The sequence below is a fragment of the Clarias gariepinus genome, chromosome 1 (assembly GCF_024256425.1).
Source record: "Clarias gariepinus isolate MV-2021 ecotype Netherlands chromosome 1, CGAR_prim_01v2, whole genome shotgun sequence".
NCBI lineage: Eukaryota > Metazoa > Chordata > Actinopteri > Siluriformes > Clariidae > Clarias > Clarias gariepinus.
The window spans coordinates 8220944-8241108 of NC_071100.1; the positions used below are offsets into that span (position 1 = coordinate 8220944).

General features: G+C 34.7%; 1 protein-coding gene and 1 long non-coding RNA gene across 2 annotated transcripts; both read right to left on the reverse strand.

The window, feature by feature from the left end:
* Positions 1 to 1756: 1756 nt before the first annotated feature.
* LOC128512428 (Fc receptor-like protein 5) lies at positions 1757 to 19651 on the reverse strand. The gene is made up of 8 exons (XM_053485739.1): positions 18066 to 19651; positions 9026 to 9080; positions 5593 to 5628; positions 4483 to 4812; positions 3468 to 3785; positions 2975 to 3250; positions 2414 to 2662; positions 1757 to 1866 (listed from the first exon to the last, which is right to left on the reverse strand). The coding sequence occupies exons 1-8, from the start codon at positions 18306 to 18308 to the stop codon at positions 1757 to 1759; spliced, it is 1617 nt and encodes a 538-aa protein (XP_053341714.1). The 5' UTR covers positions 18309 to 19651.
* On the reverse strand, positions 15938 to 17436 carry LOC128524433 (uncharacterized). Its single transcript, XR_008360519.1, has 3 exons — positions 17230 to 17436; positions 16343 to 16389; positions 15938 to 16159 (listed from the first exon to the last, which is right to left on the reverse strand). It is a non-coding gene; the product is annotated as an uncharacterized LOC128524433 (long non-coding RNA).
* Positions 19652 to 20165: the final 514 nt, after the last annotated feature.

The window sequence follows — 20165 nt, forward strand, 5'->3', positions numbered from 1 at the left end:
TGTGAACAGGATCAAATATGCTATTTATTTTTAGAACTGCTCTTAGTGGAATTATATAAACTTAAATAATTATTTTGATTGTATAAAGCTGCTTTGCGTTATACAAATAAAATTGAATTGAATTTAACTATATGAGAATGTGATACAATTCTAATTTATGCAGCAACGTAAATTGGGGGTAACTCAGACACTCAGACACTAGATGAGGTCTTGACCAAAAATTAAGTGTTTTAATTTAATAATAAAAAAGAAATATATAATGGGGAAATGGGGAATTAAAGAATGAAGTATGAAGAAAGTAAGATGTGTGGAGGTGGGCATGAAATGGAGACAGCAGTTGCAAGTTTGCTGGCGGCAAGTTGCTTGTAGGCCAAAGAGGCCAAGCAAAGATTGGTGGCTGCAGCAATTTGGAGTGCAGCAGCCAGCATGGCATGGCAAGGCAGCTTTTGTAGCCAATCAGTGGCTGATCCTCGGCAATATGCCAAGCAGCAAAGAACACTCCCCAGCATTAAAGCATGCAAACACACCATGGCAGTCACTATATGCCATCGCTAGCCCTGATTTCTCAGATTTCTCTTGACACATTTTATCCAGGGGGAGAGAGTCCAAGGCCTTCAATCAAGATGTGCCATCAGTCCTGTCATATTTGGTGGCCCTGCTCCTTTGTTCCCTCTGAGGGATTCGCTGAAGTGCTGAATGAGCTCCTTAGTTTTAATTTCTCTTTTGAGTGAGGAGGAATCTGTATTTTGCATGTTTATAGCTATCTATGTTTAATTTTAAAGTAAACATAGATTATAGAGCATTCTCTAGCTAGCACCTTACCTAGGAAGGAAGGGCTTTCTGTATAGAGAGTGAACTCAATCTCTTTAAAGTTTTTTTTGTAGTCCAGATTTAACCTATAGAGCTTAAATTCTACCCAACACACATTTATTACTTTAAATTGTTTGGTTTATCTTTTAAATTGTATAACATGTGGTTGTCATCATTCTTACCTCTGGGTTCAATTTCACCTCTGAGTATACAGGATTAGAATCCACACCCAATTTTTCTAATTGGAAAAATAAATCCTGAATGAATTTCTAGAAAACATATACATTGATGTAAACAAGATATAATCACGATTTTCTGCACCTATTTCTCCTACAGATTTTTTCTTTGGTTTTATTTCAAGTTCAGCATAAGTCACATCACTACCACTGGGTTCAGCATCTGTAGTAAGAGGGAACAAAACCATAACACTGATTAGACAGTCATAAAATCTATTAGTCATTACATCATATTAGTCATGAAATCTCAATTCTCATTCATATAGTACGAGTAATTCCTTTATCTTTCAGTTTGTGGTGTACAGAGTAACTACAGGGATGATCAGTTTAAAAGATAACTAAAAATATTGGAGAATGTTTAACTTGTTGTCATGTTTATAAAAAATACCATTCTTTCTCTTTTTCTTTGTGACCTCTGCATAAGTGACTTCACTGCTCTCAGCTGCAGCTTCGCCTGAACATAGTGCAGTGTGTTAATCACTACAAGACCCTTTTGTACATAATTGAGTTTATCTATATTCCATTTATTTAATGCCAGATAAAATATTTGTTACTATATAAAGCTACCTGTTCCACGGATAGCTGTCTGATCAACTGTGTCACAAATATTTGCGCCCACTAAAGAAAGCAGAACAGAGATTCAAAAAAATAAAAAATAATAATAAATCTTTTTTAAATCTTTTATTAATACATGTTAAAATAAACAGTGATTAAAACAGAGTCTGACCAGCATGAAGTGGTGTGTGTCCTGACTGAGAGTCTTCAGCTCCTGACCGGCTCAATTTCTGATCTGATGTGTGATTGGGTTTCTGATGCTTTTCTACAGAGAGAAACAGATCTACATATAAATATTAATATAATATAAATATTTACAGGGGAAAAAAACTCCTGATTATATAATTGCATACTGTATGGCCGAGTTTTGTTAAAAAGCACATGAAGAGTACATGCAAATACTAAATATAGATAAAATATAGTTAGATATGGACTGCTCCAATCTGTTCTATAATCAGGAAACAGACCATATTATTTTAAACTTGTAACATATTCTACCAAAAACCTTTTGATGAATTTAATACTTCCATATAAATCAACAATTATTTCATCCTCTATGCTTTATAAGTAAATTAAGTCATATACTCTATATACATTTTCAAAGGTTATCTGACCTTTCTTTATTTTGTAGCACCACAGCAATAATATTATAAAAGCAATAAAGGAAATGGCCAAACTCAGTCCCACAGTCACTCCTTTTGTCCCACCATGTCTGGCTACTGAGGAAATAATGAGAAATAATTTAGGATTTTAACATAGTATATCTGAATTGTGTTAGAAAAATCAAGTGAGAAAAAAAACTAATTTCTCACCTCTGACCGAGACCCAGCTTTTCGGTGACTCTCCTCTCTCTGGGTGTTTACAGTGGTAGAAACCTTCATTTGACTTTGAGACCTTATGGATGATCATCTCTCCTGTAGTCTGGTTCTGGAGAACTGATCCATCTTTATAGAAATCAGCTAGGGGGTTTGAGGTCTTTGTGCTGCGATATAAACAGCGTAGAGTCAGAGGACGTCCCTCAGTCACAGGATGGACAGGACTCTCCAGGATCACATTACCATCTAGAACAGAGAATTTACACTACTGTTTGATTTCACAGTGAAACTCATTAGTGTGTTTGTGTATTCTGGTGTTGAATTAAAAGAAAACTTTTTAGAAAAGGATTGTAAAACTAGAGCCTTATAGCCGCTCTACTGCAGCTGATTCAGTTAAAGAGAGAAACCTGTCTGCTGTTCTGTTGCTGTCTTCAAGTTATAAAGAAAAAAAAAACAGTGATGTGATCTGTTTTTCCAGCTAAAAACCCTTTTGAGGTCTAAATATTCTGCAAATAAACATTTCACTTTTAACAATAAACACACTAGATGGAGACTCACCATGCACTGTGATGTTGACAGGATTACTGTTTTCTCCAGATTCAGACTCACACCAGTAAACTCCAGTGTAGGATGTGGAGAGGGAGCTGATTTCACATGTAGATCCTGTAACTGATCCCCACTGTGAACAATTTGATCCTGTGTTATTCTGTTTGTATCGTCTCACTGTCCATCCAGTAGAGTTACACTGGTCCTCACAGCTCAGTGAGAGAGAGTCATTAGTAAAGTGTTGAGTTCTGTTGGGATTGATGATCAGAGAGACTGGAGGAGATTTACCTTAAACACACAACACTATAGTTAATGTGTTGTTATCGCATTTCATGGCATAGAGCTAGTCTTCCTAAACTGTTTTAAACATTCTTTACTCAGCAGGCTAAACATAAATATTTTACACAAAAAAATATTAATTCTCCATATTTCAAACCAGTGCTATGTTAATTTACACGTGTATATTTGACACTCCGAAACACCAGTGTTATTATTTTTTCCTCACCAGTGATCAATAGTGCCCGTTGATTGCTGTATTTAGTTTGAAAGGGTTGTTCTTTTCTCTTTCCTTTGCACCTATAAACTCCTGCGTGATTAAGAACAACAGGACTGAGAGTGTAGGAGCCTCCAGATCCTCTGCTGTTGTTGAAAAATAGTTCTTTTTTATCCTTTTTATTGGTATCATTGTGTTTAATGGGAATGAGCATGTGCCAGCTGAATGTCCAGCCTGTAGAGGAGTCTGTAACCTCACAGCTTAGAGTCACTGAGTCTCCTTCAGTCAGCCAGCTCTGTGGAGATACACTCAGTACTGCCTCTGGTCTCTCTGTTACACAGGAAATACAAAACTATACTTTAAATCTGTACATTTAATTTATATACAATAATAATTTTGCTATTGATTTCTGATGTCACACTAAATACAGAATAAGAAATCAAACACTAAATATGCTAAATACAGAAAAAAAATACAAATATGTAAAATTAATATTCAACTAATTACACGATGATGTTCACAACACCACTGCAATAAAGTCATAATATTATAAGGAAAAGGAAAAAAAATCCTTAAATGGAAAATTACAATTAAAATTAGTTTTAGAAAGCAATTAAAAAAATTATTAAATATATTGTATTTTTCACTAAAGGAAATGTGTGCTTAATTCACATTATCTCTATAAGCTCATTTTATAAAAGATTTAAATTTAGCATTAAATATGACTTTACATATGATTATGGTTATGAGATTGAGGTGTGTTAGTTCCTCACACATTACCAAAGGGTATAACAATACTATGCAAAAGCTTATCTGCTGTTGATTTGTAGTATAATCTACATAATACAGCTGTGTCTAACCTTTCAAAGAGGGCTAAGAGTAGACCTAACTAACATACCTAAGTTTTGCCATGTAAACAATCATAAATATGTCTAATATATATTTTACTTGGATTTGCAATGAAATCTTAAATATGAGTTTGCAAGTATAAAACTATAAAATCATAATCTTGTTGCTACAGACTCACCTGATACAGTCAGTGTAACAGCATCACTGATCTCTGAGCTCTGAGAGTCACGTCTCTGTCCTCTGCAGGTGTAGTCACCACTGTCAAAATCATTAATAAACCTAATTGTGGCCCACTTTATTGTGCTGTTGGTAAAGACTTTGTTTTTTCTCTCACTGTGGAAAGTGTTGTTATCCTTATACCAGCTGTATGTCCACTCAGTGTCTCCTCCTCCCTGTATGTCACATGTGAGAGTAACATTCTCTCCTCTGTACACGTGTTTATCAGGCTTTATAGTCACCACAGCTTTAGCACTTCCTATAAAACAACCTACTGTTAATAAAGTAGCTCCTACGTGTACAGATGTGAGCCGAGTTACATAACACTATGAATAATTTAAGTTTAATGCTTTAAATAAAGAATTAATGTGTAAAACTAAAGAATCACAATGATACTTAAGTAAAATTATTAATTCTTTGTGGGGTATAGTTTCACTGAACATTTATAATTCTTAATTTTTATAATAACATATTATAATATGTCAAAATATTTTTTTTTATATATTTTACCAAGGAAATAGTCAAGAGCCAGACAGCGTGAGGGAATTCACCAAGAGCACAAAGGCAAATTTAATAAAACTAATAATAATAATAATAATAATATTAATAATAATAATAATAATAATAATAATAATAATAATAATTTATCACAGTGTTCCCCCGTACATTGCACCACTTACATTGTTTTTACCTATAATATTTTGACCCTATCATTACAAGCCCTGTCCTAATACAGCTTCCACTTAGGTTGAATACAATACCCGTACAAGCCCATGTAGTCCCCAAAATGATTGCTTATGGTTCTCATTAGTTTATCATTGTGTTTGTGTCTCTACTAAAGCTTGGAATATTATATTGAATGTGAATATTAAATAAAGTCCCACCTGCACGAGTGTCCTGACTTCTTTTCTCTTACATAACTGAGTTAATGTAGCTTATTCTCTTTACAGATATGAGATAATATTAACAAACTCAGAAACTCTGCAGGGTAATGCACAAAACACAACCTTCTCTGCTCCAATTCAAATTAAATATGCACAAACAAACAACATACAATGTACAGTACACTCACCTTGAGCAGGTGTCAGTGGTATAAGTGAAATCAGCACTGAATAAGAATAAAAACAGAACATGTGCTTTATACATCTAAAAGATTCAGTACATCATTAAACACTACACATTATAGACACAATGATGCACTGATGTGATCTCAAACAAAGTTCTACTGATTCCTCAGGAAGACCAAGTGTAGGACATTTTCATAAAAAAAAAATAACATCAAGGTGTTAATGAAAAATTTTGTCACACTTAAATTATCCAGGTCAAACTAATTTCAAACATGTATAATTTTATTTAATATATATTTGTTTAATTATCCCACAGTCCAAAGATATGCAGGTTAGGTGAATTGGTGTTCCCAAATTCCCGTAGTGTGTGAGTGTATGTGTGTGTGTGTGTGTGTGTGTGTGTGTGTATGTGTGTGTGTGCCCTGCGATGGATTGGCACCCTGTCCAGGGTGTACCCTGCCTCATGCCCTAAGCCTCCTGGGATAGGCTCCAGGCCCCCATGACCCTGAATACAGGATAAAGTGTTATAGAAGATGAGTGAGTGAGAATAATATTTTATTTTTAAGGTCACGGGCAGTCGTTTAAGCATTTTATTGCATATTGTACTGTGTGTGACTGTGTATGTGACAAATAAATTTAGAATTTGAACTTGTATTTGCTGTATGTCCTGCAGACCTCATTTACCTGAGCTCATACCACTATTTTTTTTTTTTAGGGGAAAAACATTAAATAGATATTATTCTGACCATAACAAATACTAAGATGAAACCTATTATACTATTTATCACAGGGTAATTTTGTAGCTTTGATTACCAAAGTCACTTTTTTAAAACTGTAGAGTTCTGAACAGGCAGAGGCCCGGTCAGGTAAACACAAAATAACAAAATTCACAAAATTCACCCCTACAGCTTTGTCATTTTTATTGTATGTTAATTGTATGTCAATGGTTACAACGAAGTCTGTAGAAAAAGTTGAAAATTGGACTTAATATCTTCTACTCAGGATGTGGAATATCAGGTTAGTGTTACGGTTTGGTTCCATTTTTGGATGAATGGAGACCACAACTTAAGCTGGGTCTTCTTCCTCATCAATGTCAACGTCTCCCTCCTCGAATTATACTTTGTATTATCTTCCTCCTCTTAACCCTCCTCATTGTCAACCTGACTTCTCTCCTCCTGATCACTGTCATCATCAAATATAATTCTACAGCTACACATGCAGTCCATCTCTTGGCCATCGAGCTGTTAAAGACTTAACTATAAGTAAGACATCAAAAAACTTTGAGCTGCAAGAAAGTTCTATGACTGAAACTATGTTGCAAGTTTGTTTTTCAACAGGTGTGGTAAAAATGATGTTGTCGATAGGTTCCTGTGCAGGTTGCCATAGTAGTCAATAAGGGGTAGAAGATCCTTTAAGTCCTTAAACTCTGTTTTCTACACTAATTGTAGTGTTACCCATTTATTTCCAATGATCTGTCATTTTTGACTGAGAACACCATGAGTGTATATAAGTTCCATAAAACACATATTTTTATGTAAATATTTCTAATCTATTTTATGTGTTAAATGTAAACCTCATGAAATATTGATAAAATGTACTGCAGTTGTTAGTGAAGAAAATTGTAAATCAGTCAGATTTGACCGAAACACAACATAATGATTTCATTTATTAAACTGTCAAAACATACAGTACCAGGAATTCATGGTTTCATCAGTTATGGCAAACAGCCCCAGACCATCACACTACCACCACCATGTTTTACTGATGGCATGATGTCCTTTTTATGAGATGTTGTGTTAACACACACAGGACACACACCTTAAAAACTTTTGTCTCAACCTGCCACATAATATTTGCCCAAAAGTAATAAAGATGATTTTGGCAAATGTGAAATGAGCCTTTGGTTTGTTTTGGTCAGCAGTGACTTTTGCCTTTGAACTCTCCCACGGCTGCCATTTTTGCCCATTTTCTCTTTCTTATTGTTGGATCATGAACACTGACTTTAATTTAGACAAGTCGTAACTGAATTTAATTTAGATGTTGTTCTGGGCTCTTTTTTAAGCTCCTGAATGAGTCATCGTTGAGCTCATGAAGTAATTTTAGAAATGATTTGTAACCCTTTCCAATTACTTTTTAGCACAGGCCCTGGTAAGTTTGAACAGCTTGTTTGCTTAATAAATAAAATAATCATTTAAATCATTTTTGTTTTTATAATACCAACATTTGTTTGAAGATCTCAATCATGTAATGTAACAAATGTGCAAAAAAAACAAAAACAAAAGGGGGAAATCCTTTTTATGGCATCGTAGATACATGGGTGAGAATGAGAAAAACACACGACTCCAAGTCTACTGTGCACACCTTGTCTTAAACACTCTCTACTGTACACACTATGCCCAACAGTCTCTAATGCACATGAACCATGGGCCAACTCTGGCCTGCATCTCTATTTTATTTCGTACACATGAACTTGGAAGAGAATAACACTGAAATGGCCCGGAGTACACTACTGCATAGCATTTTCAACAGTGGCAAGACCACATAGTAAACGGTTTGAACGGATCAACATATAAGTACTAGATCATCCAGTATTATCAGCTCTGTTCTCAATATGGCATAACATTGCATAAACTAACTTAAGAATTAATACGCAATTGAATAAATTGTGAACTTTTATCATTCAGTAACAGCGAATTAACACTGAACTTAATTATCGTTAACATCAGCCAAGTTACGCCTTGAGTTTACACACTGGATGTGTTATAGTCACAAGCACATTGCTGGTGGAGACATGTGACATGAGGTGAATGAGGTTCATGTTAAAAGTGACCAATCATATGTTGAGTTATACATGAGTTATACATGTTGTCCATATTTAGGTAAAACTCTGTTTAGTTAAAGCCTGTTATCAGTCTCATACATCATTTCACACCTCCTCCTGCTAAAACCACACTGCTGAATAGCCAAAAAAAACAAACTAACAAAAATAACTTTTCTATTTTAGGGCCTCTGCTTGTGTCTGCATAAGTTTTGCTCAAGTTTTTGACTCTAATGTATAAAAAAACATTCCTAACACTCGAATATTTTGCTTGACTGCCCTTAACTGTGATTAATGTGTGAATTCACCATGGCATTATTATAACAACCCTATGTAATGTAGTAATGACGTAGAAATCGTTGTTTAAACCAGTAATTTGATCTGAAACCAAGTGCAAGATTTTCCATGACAATAGAACATGTCTTCTGACAACATTGTTTATGAGAAGCTACTAAATATAGCTGCATTAAATACGTGCTTTAAAAAACAAACAAACAAAAAAAGTTTGCAGTAAAATTAGATTATTTTTTATTCTAATGCAGACACACTTGCCTACACAAATAGTTACATCAAGAAGGTTGGGGCATTTTGTCAATAAGTCAAAGAGAACATTTACTCACAGAGCATCACAGAGAGTGGACGGAACTCCATCATGGTCCTGTAAAGACGGACTGACTGGCAGAGAAGTGATGTGTTTCAATGTCTAAACTTCCTGTGGTCTCACAGACTATGTCTGCGTGTGTGTGTGTGTGTGTAATTATCGCATTGTGGGGACATCACTATGGCTACACACAAACATTATGGGTGCTGAAACCGTTATGGAGACAAAAAAATGTGCCCACAATGGTGAAGCATTGTAACGTGTTGGGGAGGGTATAAATAAGTGCCCCACCGATTTTTAGCCTTGGCACATAAGTGACCCTCTGGGTAGGTGTATTTGTGTGACCATTTGCTCCACGTCCCCCCTTTAGTCTTGAACCATTTCTTTTTTATATGTGTGTGTGTGTGTGTGGGGGGGGGGGGGGGGGGGGGTAATAGAAAATGAACTACATCATGTGGGAATTAGAAGTTAGATACATTTACCATCTATCCCAGATGTTCCCGCCCACCTATCCAACGCGCTTCCGGCTGTGAGCGCTTAGGAAAGTGTTTGTGTCAGTATTTACATGTTTTAAAGTTTGTTTTTGTGTTTTAGTGTTATTTATAAAAGTAATCACGATGTTAGAGTGACTTATGCTAGCGGACATGCTGAGACAGTTTAGGATTCGCTTGTAACAGGGTGAGTTAAAGTTCAGTAAACTGTTAAAACTGATTAAATCTATTAAATTGTCTCCTGTAGTTGGCATTAATTACTGTTTAATGTAACACCTGTCTATTTAACAGGATATTCCTCGTCATACAGTTAATGTAAGGTGATAAACAGCAGCAGCCTGTTTGTGAAATGAGTCTCTAGTGGAGGATTTGAGCTGTGAGTTGAGTTTAAAGTGTGTGAGATGGAGCTCAGGGCTGGAGAGGAGCACCACAGCTCAGTAGTGCAGCTCATACTGACCTTTTATTACCTGGTGGGAAACTTAAACTGAGATACACCGTGTTTAAAATCATGCTCAGCTGTTTTCTGTCTGTCAAAATATTCTCAAGGAACCTCAACTGAACATTAAAATTAATATCTGAACAATTTCTTGTGAAGGTAAAATGCCACGAATGATCCTCCGTTTAACAGACGCGTGAGGAGACATCACAGCTTGAACACATCAGTCCAGATAAAGGTGTGTGTGATCAGTGTGTGTTGATTCATGGGTCCTTCTAAATTGCCCCCTATACGTGGCCGATTGAAAATGAATGGGTGTCCCAAGTAGAGGGAGAAGTACAGTATTTTGAAAAAAAAAAAATACTCAATACTACCGACGCTTTTTATCTCTCACCAAACCTCCTTCATTTTTGCATACACCACTCTAACCTGTGTTATAATAGAGAGGTCTCCTAACTTCTAGAAAATAAGAATAGAGCTGATTGGTTAGATTGTTTTGGTTTGTTCTGGAGTATTTTTCTAAAGCCAAAATTTTAGGAGTACACACAGAAAGCTTAATATCTATTAAGATTAAACATTCCCCTTGATGAGAAAAAAAAGCTAAGCTCCAGGACAAACAGTTCCCAAGACAGAATGCCTGGATTGACACAGTGCATCATATGTATTTTAATAGCAAGGGTAAGCTAAGGTGTCCATTCCACCTGGGTCAGAACACACACATCCCCCACACACACTCAGAATCACAGCCTGACTTGCATGGCCTGATCTTAGGCAAAAGCCTTAAACCTCTGTAACCACAGACAGCTTGACCAGGGACCAACAAACATTGCAGCCTAGCATAATGCCTAAGCCAGGGGATAACGGCACCACACCAACGTCTCACTATCTAGAACTCGCTGCTCCTTCAAAGGCACCTGTGTCTAACCTGGAAATGATACATCCATTCTTATAGTCAATGTTTATTCTTATAAGGAATTGCACATTCTTGTGCTGCATGTTTCTTCTTTATGTGCTTTACACAGTTTTTTTTTTTTTAATGTTTGAGATGCTTCGTTTGTAATTTTGCATAAATTATAAAGGTTAAATGCACGGTTTGATGTTTGTTAAACCAATGTCCCCTTGATCTTGTGTAATATGCCTTATAAGTGTTTATCTAAGTTAGATATTTAATGATGTATGCAAATTAGGTCACTAGCGAAGTCCCCACAACATTATGAAAACCAGTTAATTTTCTGTTTATGCAAATTTGGTCCCCACTAATGACTGATTCTTGTTATGTCCTCATAACTTGTTTAAAAACCAAGCACATTTTCTTTTACTGTGAAACTGTAATATAAAGTGATATTTGTGTTTAAAGAATTTAATTGTACATGCCTGATTTTTTTTACACCCAGAGGATCAATGGGACACGGTGTCCCCAAAACTGATGGGTGGGACTACTGTCCATATAATGCCCTAATTACAAGAACGTGTGTGTGTGTGAGAGAAAGACGGAGAGAAAGGAGTTGGAGGGAAGTCACTTTTTTATTTTAATGAACATTTGCCAACTAACCAGATTATACTCCTTTATTTGTATCTATGTATTTATTTTATTTAACATTTTAATAATCACACTGGCATAAATAAATTGTATAGAGTATCCACTCATTTTGTGACTCCCTTACAATTTACAAAACATTTGGAGTGAAGTAAATCAGCAAGGCTGAAGAACACTGATCACCTACCATCCAGTGGATAACTGGTTACTATAAAATGATGCCACCACCACTCACGTCAACAGCAACAGGAAAGAAAAAAAATTAAACCGATTGAGACCCTCAAGCTTTATCACTTCTTTCCAGCAGTTGGCAGTAATGCACCTAAAAAACTGCTTGCAATAATAATAACAATAATAAAACAAAATAACAATGACAATAACATTAACAATAAAAATATTAACAAGTATAATTGTTCTTGTTGTTATTATGAGTATTATTATTGTTACTTTCATGTCGTGATTTATTTTCCGTCTCCACTTTTTTTCACTTTTCTGTTTTTTTATTTTACATCCCATTATCCATTTTTTTACCTTCAAAAAATTTCTCCACCGATTTTTGTGCAAATCTTCAAAACTTGTTTAAACTTTCATGAATATTCAATTGCATTTAAACACAAGTGAGGTTAAAACAATTTAACATGGTTGGTCATAAAAGAACCTGAAATGACATTAGAATTGCACCTTCGAGAAAAGACCTGGCTTTTATCAGACTCGTGGATCAAGAGGTCTGCAAGAATAAAGTCATTAGCTGAGTATCACCCTTAATATTTAAAGTTTCCAGACCTTGTTTAACACATAACAAGGAAAATCTACTTAAATTACTTACATCACAATGTACAGATCATAACACATAGGTAAAGGAACAGTTCTTTAAATACATGCAAAATATATTTGACAATAAGGATTTGCACTGAAATTTACCCAGGAATACTCATAACACCCAAAATTTTAATCTACCTTCCAAATAAGCCAAGCCCAATCTGGACCGTCCTACAGTTTTGTGCACAATACCAAGGCGAGGATGTTTTGTTAACAACATATTAATGACAGGAAACTAATAACAACATGATATGTGTCTTGGTGTGGTTTACATAAGGATGGGGAATGTGGTGTTCCTGATGATGACCAGAAATACCATGGATTCCTTTGGTACTGTGAAAAGGACTCTAAAAACTCTCAGGATCTAATTTACAACATGACTACTCAAGGTCATTTTCGATAGTATAACAATCCTAAAGGTCTCTCCACAATGCAATTGGAATTAAGGATGGAAATACACTAAACACAACAGGGTCTGGGCTTGATGTAGACATTTGCCTTATGTGGCAGTAAAAAACAAATGGTTTGTTAATTATTTTAACAGAAGTTAATATGATATGCATTTTAGTTAAAGATATTCTAATCTGCACACCTACCTTCACAACTACACTACATGTTTACGTTTACATCCTGGACCAGTGCACAAAGACACTTTAATAACCTCTGCACAAAGACACTTTGTTCTATGCGTATTTGCACACACAGTACAGTATATTTCAATTTGTACAGTATATTTCTATTTTTGTACATCATATTTCTATTTTTATTTTTAGTTCTATTTTTCCTAGCACATTTCTATTTTTATTTTTAGTTCTATTTTTCCTAGCTTAATTTAATTTTTTTATTTAATTTCTATCGTATTTCTTTTATTCATATTTATTTCTTATTTGTAAACTTTAATTCTCTTTTAGGGTCAATGGTAGTCGTAAAATGCATTTCACTACATTTCGTACTGTGTATGTTTGTGTATGTGACAAATAAAATTTGAATTTGAATTTGAATTTAATGTTGATTTATAGTCAGGCCAATCTAATTTAGCAGTCTGATGAAGACTCGTTTCAGTGACACTTGATGGTTGACTGGGGATTCAGCATATTTGTAATCAACATTGTTTACACTTTCACTTGTGTACCTTCTCTAAGCATAAAGAGCCAGAATATCAATAATAACGAGAAGCTTTTATTTGTCTCATATAATTCACAGATTATATATCTCAGCTTGTTAGGAATCAATGACACATCCCACTGAACTGCCCTCACTATTAAATGATACACACTGTTGTGTTACATTTACATAAAGGTGTAAGGAAATATAGGGTTCTACTGTCCTGCTTTCTACAAGTAACATCTCTGAACATTACTAAATCCACAAATCTCCTTGCACAGTTACAGTTAAAGTCAATTAATATAGAAAATATACACTGTGAGGCTGCTGTTGACAATGAAAACCTATTTACATAAGTATTTTTCTCATTTTCTATTGAACCTTACAAAGATTGCGTTCAAAGCAAAACATCACAGCAAAAAAAAAACCTATCATACAATCCATCCAGTAATCCAAAAAAATAAAATAAAAACACATCATTGCATTCTCTCTTTATACAGTGACTCTGCTCACTCCTTTATGACTGCACTCATGGTTCTCTCTCCATCAGTTTGAGCTGGTAGGGAAAAAAAACAAGGTTACTTTTGTAGCAGGTTTATAAACGTTGTTTGTATCATGAAGCCAGTTAAACTGCATTTGAACTAATTATTTATACAGTTTAAAGGGTGAAGTGAAGTGAAAACCTGACAGTGCTTTAGAAAAAGAAGTGTTAGAAAATAAACATCACATATTCAGACATTTTCAATAGCTCATGAGGGGTTGGCTCATGAAAACAGAATAAAAAAAAACTTTCATGAATAGATTTTATTGTCATTATAAGATGTACATGAAATTAGAATTGCAAGATCTAAAATGGTGCAATTAGAAAAACTATAAACATTGGACAGGTTTACATTAATTAATTGATAATTAGAGAGACTTGCACAAGCCAAACTTCTAAACTTGTAGCTTATTTGACGTACGTAGAGGTAGATTAGTGTCAGTGTTGGCTTTAGAGACACATTATTTCACCAGCCATAACATATTGCACTCATCATGTAGTGAAATTATGATTGCACTGGCCCATGTAATGATAAAGTACCAAGGTAATAAGAATAATAGTAATAAATAGACAGACAGATTTTTATTCTAGTCATATAGTATATAGTTAGTGTCATTAATTATGTCACATGTGTACTAATATAATGTAATTATGTCATTATGTGTACAGAGATGTTCTGAAAGAGTTCTCACCTCGAGCTCTGTAACATTTGATCAGCAGAATGATGGTGACCAGCAGATATGGAGTGGCTGTCACTGCACTACTGATCAGCATGAGCACTGAGAATGGAGCTTCTACATGTGATGGATCTGATGCAGAGGAGAATAATAATTATAATAATAATAATAATAATAATAATAATAATAATAATAATAAACTGTAGGTATTGGCCTAAAATGCAGAACAAACAAATGCATTTACACTAGTAGACTTTAAAGCATGTGAACACACTGCATATTGTATACAGATTACCAAGTGTCCTGTTATATTATGTGAAGATACAGAGGTTATGTTAGAGACTGAGACAGTGTTAGAAACCTTCATCTGACTTTGAGATCTTATGGATTATTATATTTTCTGCAGTCTTTGTCTGGAGAACTGATTCATCTTTATAGAAATTCCTTGGAGGAATGTGTGTAGTGATATAAACAGTGTAGAGTCAGAGGATGGCCCTCAGTCACTGGATGGACAGAACAGAAAATTTGGACTTCTCCTTTATTTCACAGTGAAACACATTAGTGTGATTGTTTTGTATTGTTGAATTGGATACAAACTCTTTAGATAAGAACTGTAGCACTAAAGTTTTTTTTAAAGCTGCATTACAGCATTATTCAGTGTTTTACCTGCACTACTGTAGATGAATCAGCTCAGGAGATAAACTTGACATACTATTACTATTAAATAACATATAACTTCTTACACTCTAAAAAATAAAACTGTGCTGTACTCAATTTTTTTGGTGAAACATTTTTACACTTAAAAATATTGAGTAAATATAAAAAAATATAAAAATCATGTAAAATATACTTCATGAATTGAGTACAAGTCAGTGAAAAAATTAAGTAGACCTGAATAACTATATTTAGTACAATGATGTACAAAATTGAGTAAATGTAATGAAAATTAGAAGTTAATGAAAAGTGAAAATGAGTAAAATAATTAAGTAGATATAATTGAAATGGAAGGTAGAAGATACTGAAAATTAAACTATTATTTAATAAACAAATGTGCTACATTTACTAAATATTTTAACTGAATGAAAGAAACAATACACACATTTTCATTTTAATTAAACATTTATTTGCCAAATTTGACAAGACATGAAGTCTAAACTCAACCTGGTTTACTTTGCAAATGACATGTAACAAGATCATAAACAAAGAGCTGGATTTATCTTATTAGTAAACAGTTTCAGAAACAATACTCCTGCCACAAGTATTATACAGTTAACATGTGGAAAGTAGACTTTTGTATTAGAATCTAATGAGATTTTACATCTGAAAGATTGCACACCTTCACACTTCAGTTTCCTGCAAACTGTGGGATCCATACAAATGTGTGTGCAGACCTTCTCAGGTCTTAAAGAAGCAATGACAGTCTAAATGAAGACAGGACACTAAATATCCATGACCAACAGTACCATGCTTCACTCGATAATGATCGAAATTCCTTTTGATGATACGACAAATGTGCAGAGCTTACACCGCCATCCCATAAACTGGCACCTGAAAAAGGAACAATAGTATACAAGTAAGTACAAGTGTGACTGTTACTATAAAGTCTACCAGACTGGTAAAATAGTACTTCCGTTCAAATACATACTTTTTGGACTAATAGTCTATTTCTATCTTTGATTCAATGGTTACAGATTTAATACTTCTGTAACATTTAAAAAAGTTGACATTTACCTCCTGTTTTATCTCCATTCAACTTCTCTTCATTAGTGGTGTTGGTGCTGTGAAAGAGATATAGAAAATATATAACATGTTTCACACAAAACACACAAAATCAATCAGTTTTAGTTTCTTTTACTTACATATCAGAACATACATAATGTTTCACTTCAATATTTAAATTTCATATTACTTTCTCCCAAATCTAATTCTGAGAGAAATGTTGTATTTTCACTAAATCTTTATATTTCATAGCTTTAGTTACTAGTACAGAACTTAGCACTTTTATTTTATAACATCTGCTGCTGCGTGCTCAGTGTTTAATCATGTTAAAAATACTCATATACAGTAACGGATAAAACAGTACCAGAGTCCGGACACTGCACCTCATTTCTGCTGTTTAAACCGGATTTGTTCTGTGTTTCCTCCTTAAAGTGTCGGAATGACCGAGCAGACTCGCGGTTCAGTGTGTGAGGTGGACCGGTACACATGCGGTAATTATTTGAACATGTTAGTTTTATATCCTCACCACAGTGGCGGTTGGCTGCGCAAAATCACCGCATTTGGCGGGAGAAATTCAAATATTGCGGCACAACCGCCGCCGTTTACACCGAGAAACCCGGAAAAAACCCGGACATGCACGCGCTGCTGCTCGGTGTTAAATCTCTCCTTTTACACCAGAGTTTAAGTGTCTGTATTAACGCCGCTTTAGCTGAGCAGTTTGGTGGTTGGAACAAACAAGCTAAATCACACTGAACCCCAGGACTGGCCTGTTGCTAGCTATCGTTAGCTCTGGAGCTCGGCTGTGACAGGATTCAGAACAGTAACTCACACCCTATAAAGTTGTGTGTGCAGGCAGACAGAGTCATTATTACAGTAACTTGTGTTAGCTGTTTACTCACCAGGATTTGTAAGGAATGTTCCAGAATGTTCCAGGTGCTTCATGTCCATTTTCACATCTTCACAGCCTTCTTGTCTCTGATGTTACACCAGACTTCCCATGAGCACTTGCACAGGGCAATTTACTCAATTATTTAAGTTTTTGTTGTTAAAAATAAAGAATATTGAGTTGGAATAATTTATAATTGTAGTTCTTGAAACTAATCAGTACAATTACTCCATTAACAGATATTTTGATTGAAATGTATAAAAAATATTAAGTGCATGTTAAAAATATAATTAAGTTAGTCAAATACTGATTTTTACTAGTGAAGTAAACTTAAATTATAGTGTAAATTTAAGACAAAATGAATAATTGTTTTTTTAGGCATTTATTTTGATTTGTCTAACTCAAACAATCATGTATGTGACTTTTAGAGATTTTATTAAGGTAACTAACTTTTTTATAACTGTGAAATATACAAGGCCACAGAATCATTTTTTAGAGTGTATAATGTTCTGAGTAGTACTGAGTGAAATATATAAATATTTATATAGTAATATTGTGTCACAGTTAAGTTTATCTCATGAGCTGATTCATTTACAGTAGAGCAGGCAAAACACTGAATAATGCTGTAATGCAGCTCTAAACAACTATAGTTTCACACTCATTTATCTAAAGAGTTTGTATCCAATTCAACAATACAAAACAATCACACTAATGTGTTTCACTGTGAAATGAAGAAGTAGTCCAAATTTTCTGTTCTGTCCACGGTGGTGAGTCTTTTTTTTTTTTTTACTTTATATATTGTAATGGAAAACCATATGTATATATAATAAAAAAAGACTCACCAGGCACTGTGATGTTGACAGGATTACTGTTTTCTCCAGATTCAGACTCACACCAGTAAACTCCAGTGTGTGATGGGTAGAGGGGGCTGATTTTACATGTAGATCCTGTAACTGATCCCCACTGTGTACAATCTGACACTCTCTCACTGTGTGTGTATCGTCTCACTGTCCATCCAGTAGAGTTACTCTGGTCCTCACAGCTCAGTGAGAGAGAGTCACCAGTAAAGTGTTGAGTTCTGTTGGGATTCATGATCAGAGAGACTGGAGGAGATTCACCTTAAACACACAACATTCTAATTATGCGTATAATGCACTTGTAAATAAAATATATAATAATAATAATAATAATAATAATAATAATAATAATAATTAATGTGTTATTATGATTGTGTTTTTATGGTCAATTTAAATTTATATATAAATGAAAATAATCCTCTACCAGTGCTTAGGGCTTTTCAACTGCCTTAAACATCCATCACGGACTAGTGGGAATATTTTTACAGGTTATGTAACTGTATTCCTTCATTATATTTCAAATCAGTTTTGTGTTACTTTGCACATTTGTTTATTAATTTTTGCTACTTCAACTCATGTTTGTATTTTTATTTATCAGTTAGTAACCTTACCTACATGTCTTTGTGAATGTGGGAGGAAACCGGAGTACCCAGAGGAAACCCACCAAGCACAGGGAGAACATGCAAACTCTATGCACACAGAAATGGGAACCGAGCCTGGCCGGGAATCGAACCCAGACCCTGGAGGTGCAAGGCGACAGTGCTAACCACTACACCACCGTGCCACCTGGTTTGTAACAATATTCAATTATTCAATGTTGTGTGTTCAGTATACCTGGCCATTCTCCTCTGACCTTTGGCATCAACAGCACATTCTCGCCCAGGTAGCTGATCACTTAAAATTTTCTTTTTTTTTCAGACCTTTTCTGTAAACCCTAGAGATGGTTGTCCATAACAATACCAGTAGACAAACAATTTAAAAAATACTCAGACCAGCCCATCTGGCACCAACAACCAGGCCATATTTAAAGTCACTCAAATCTCCTTTCTTTAGCAGATCATCTTGACCGTGTCTACATGCCGAAATGTGTTACTGCCATGTGATTGGCTGATGAGATATTTGTGTTAACAAGCAATTTAACTGTTGCACCTAATGAGATAGCTGGTGAGTGTATTCCTCCATTATATTTTAAATCAATGCTGCATTTATTTTCACAAGTGTACGCCTATATTTGATACTCCAACACATCACTGTTGATAATTTTCCTCACCAGTGATCCATACTGGCTGTGGTTTGCTGAACTTTGTAAAGAATTGTTCTCTCTCTCCTCTGCACCTATAAACTCCTGTGTGATTAAGAGCAGCAGGACTGAGAGTGTAGTTGCCTCCAGATCCTCTGCTGCTGTCTGAGAGGAGCTCCACATAGCTATGATTATTTTTTAATTGAAGTAGGCCATCTCTGTAGGGAACCTGTCTGTACCAGCTGAATGTCCAGTCTGTAGAGGAGTCTGTAACCTCACAGCTGAGAGTCACTGAGTCTCCTTCAGTCAGCCAGCTCTGTGGAGATACAGTCAGTACTGGCTTTGCTTTCTCTGTCACACAACAAATAGAAAACTATACATTAAACTGTACATTTAATTTATATACAATAATAATTTTGCCATTAATTTCTGATGTCACACTAAATACAGAATAAGGAATCGAACACTTAATATGCTAAATACAGAAAAAATACAAATATGAAAAATTTATATTGAACTAATTACACAATGATGTTCACAACACCACTACAATGAAGTCATAATATTATAACCAAAACAGTCTTATTTTATTATCCTTTTTATGACTCAATGGACTCCACAGACACAATAATGTAGGTGTTAAGAAGGAAAAAAATCCTCAAATGGAAAATTACAATTCAAATTTGTTTTATAAAACAGGCAATTAAAAAAATATTAAATATATTGTATTTTTCACTACAGGAAATGTGTGCTTAATTCATATTATCCCTATGAGCTCATTTAATAAAAGATGTAAATTTAGCATTAAATATGACTTTACATACGATTATGGTTATGAGATTGAGGTGTGTT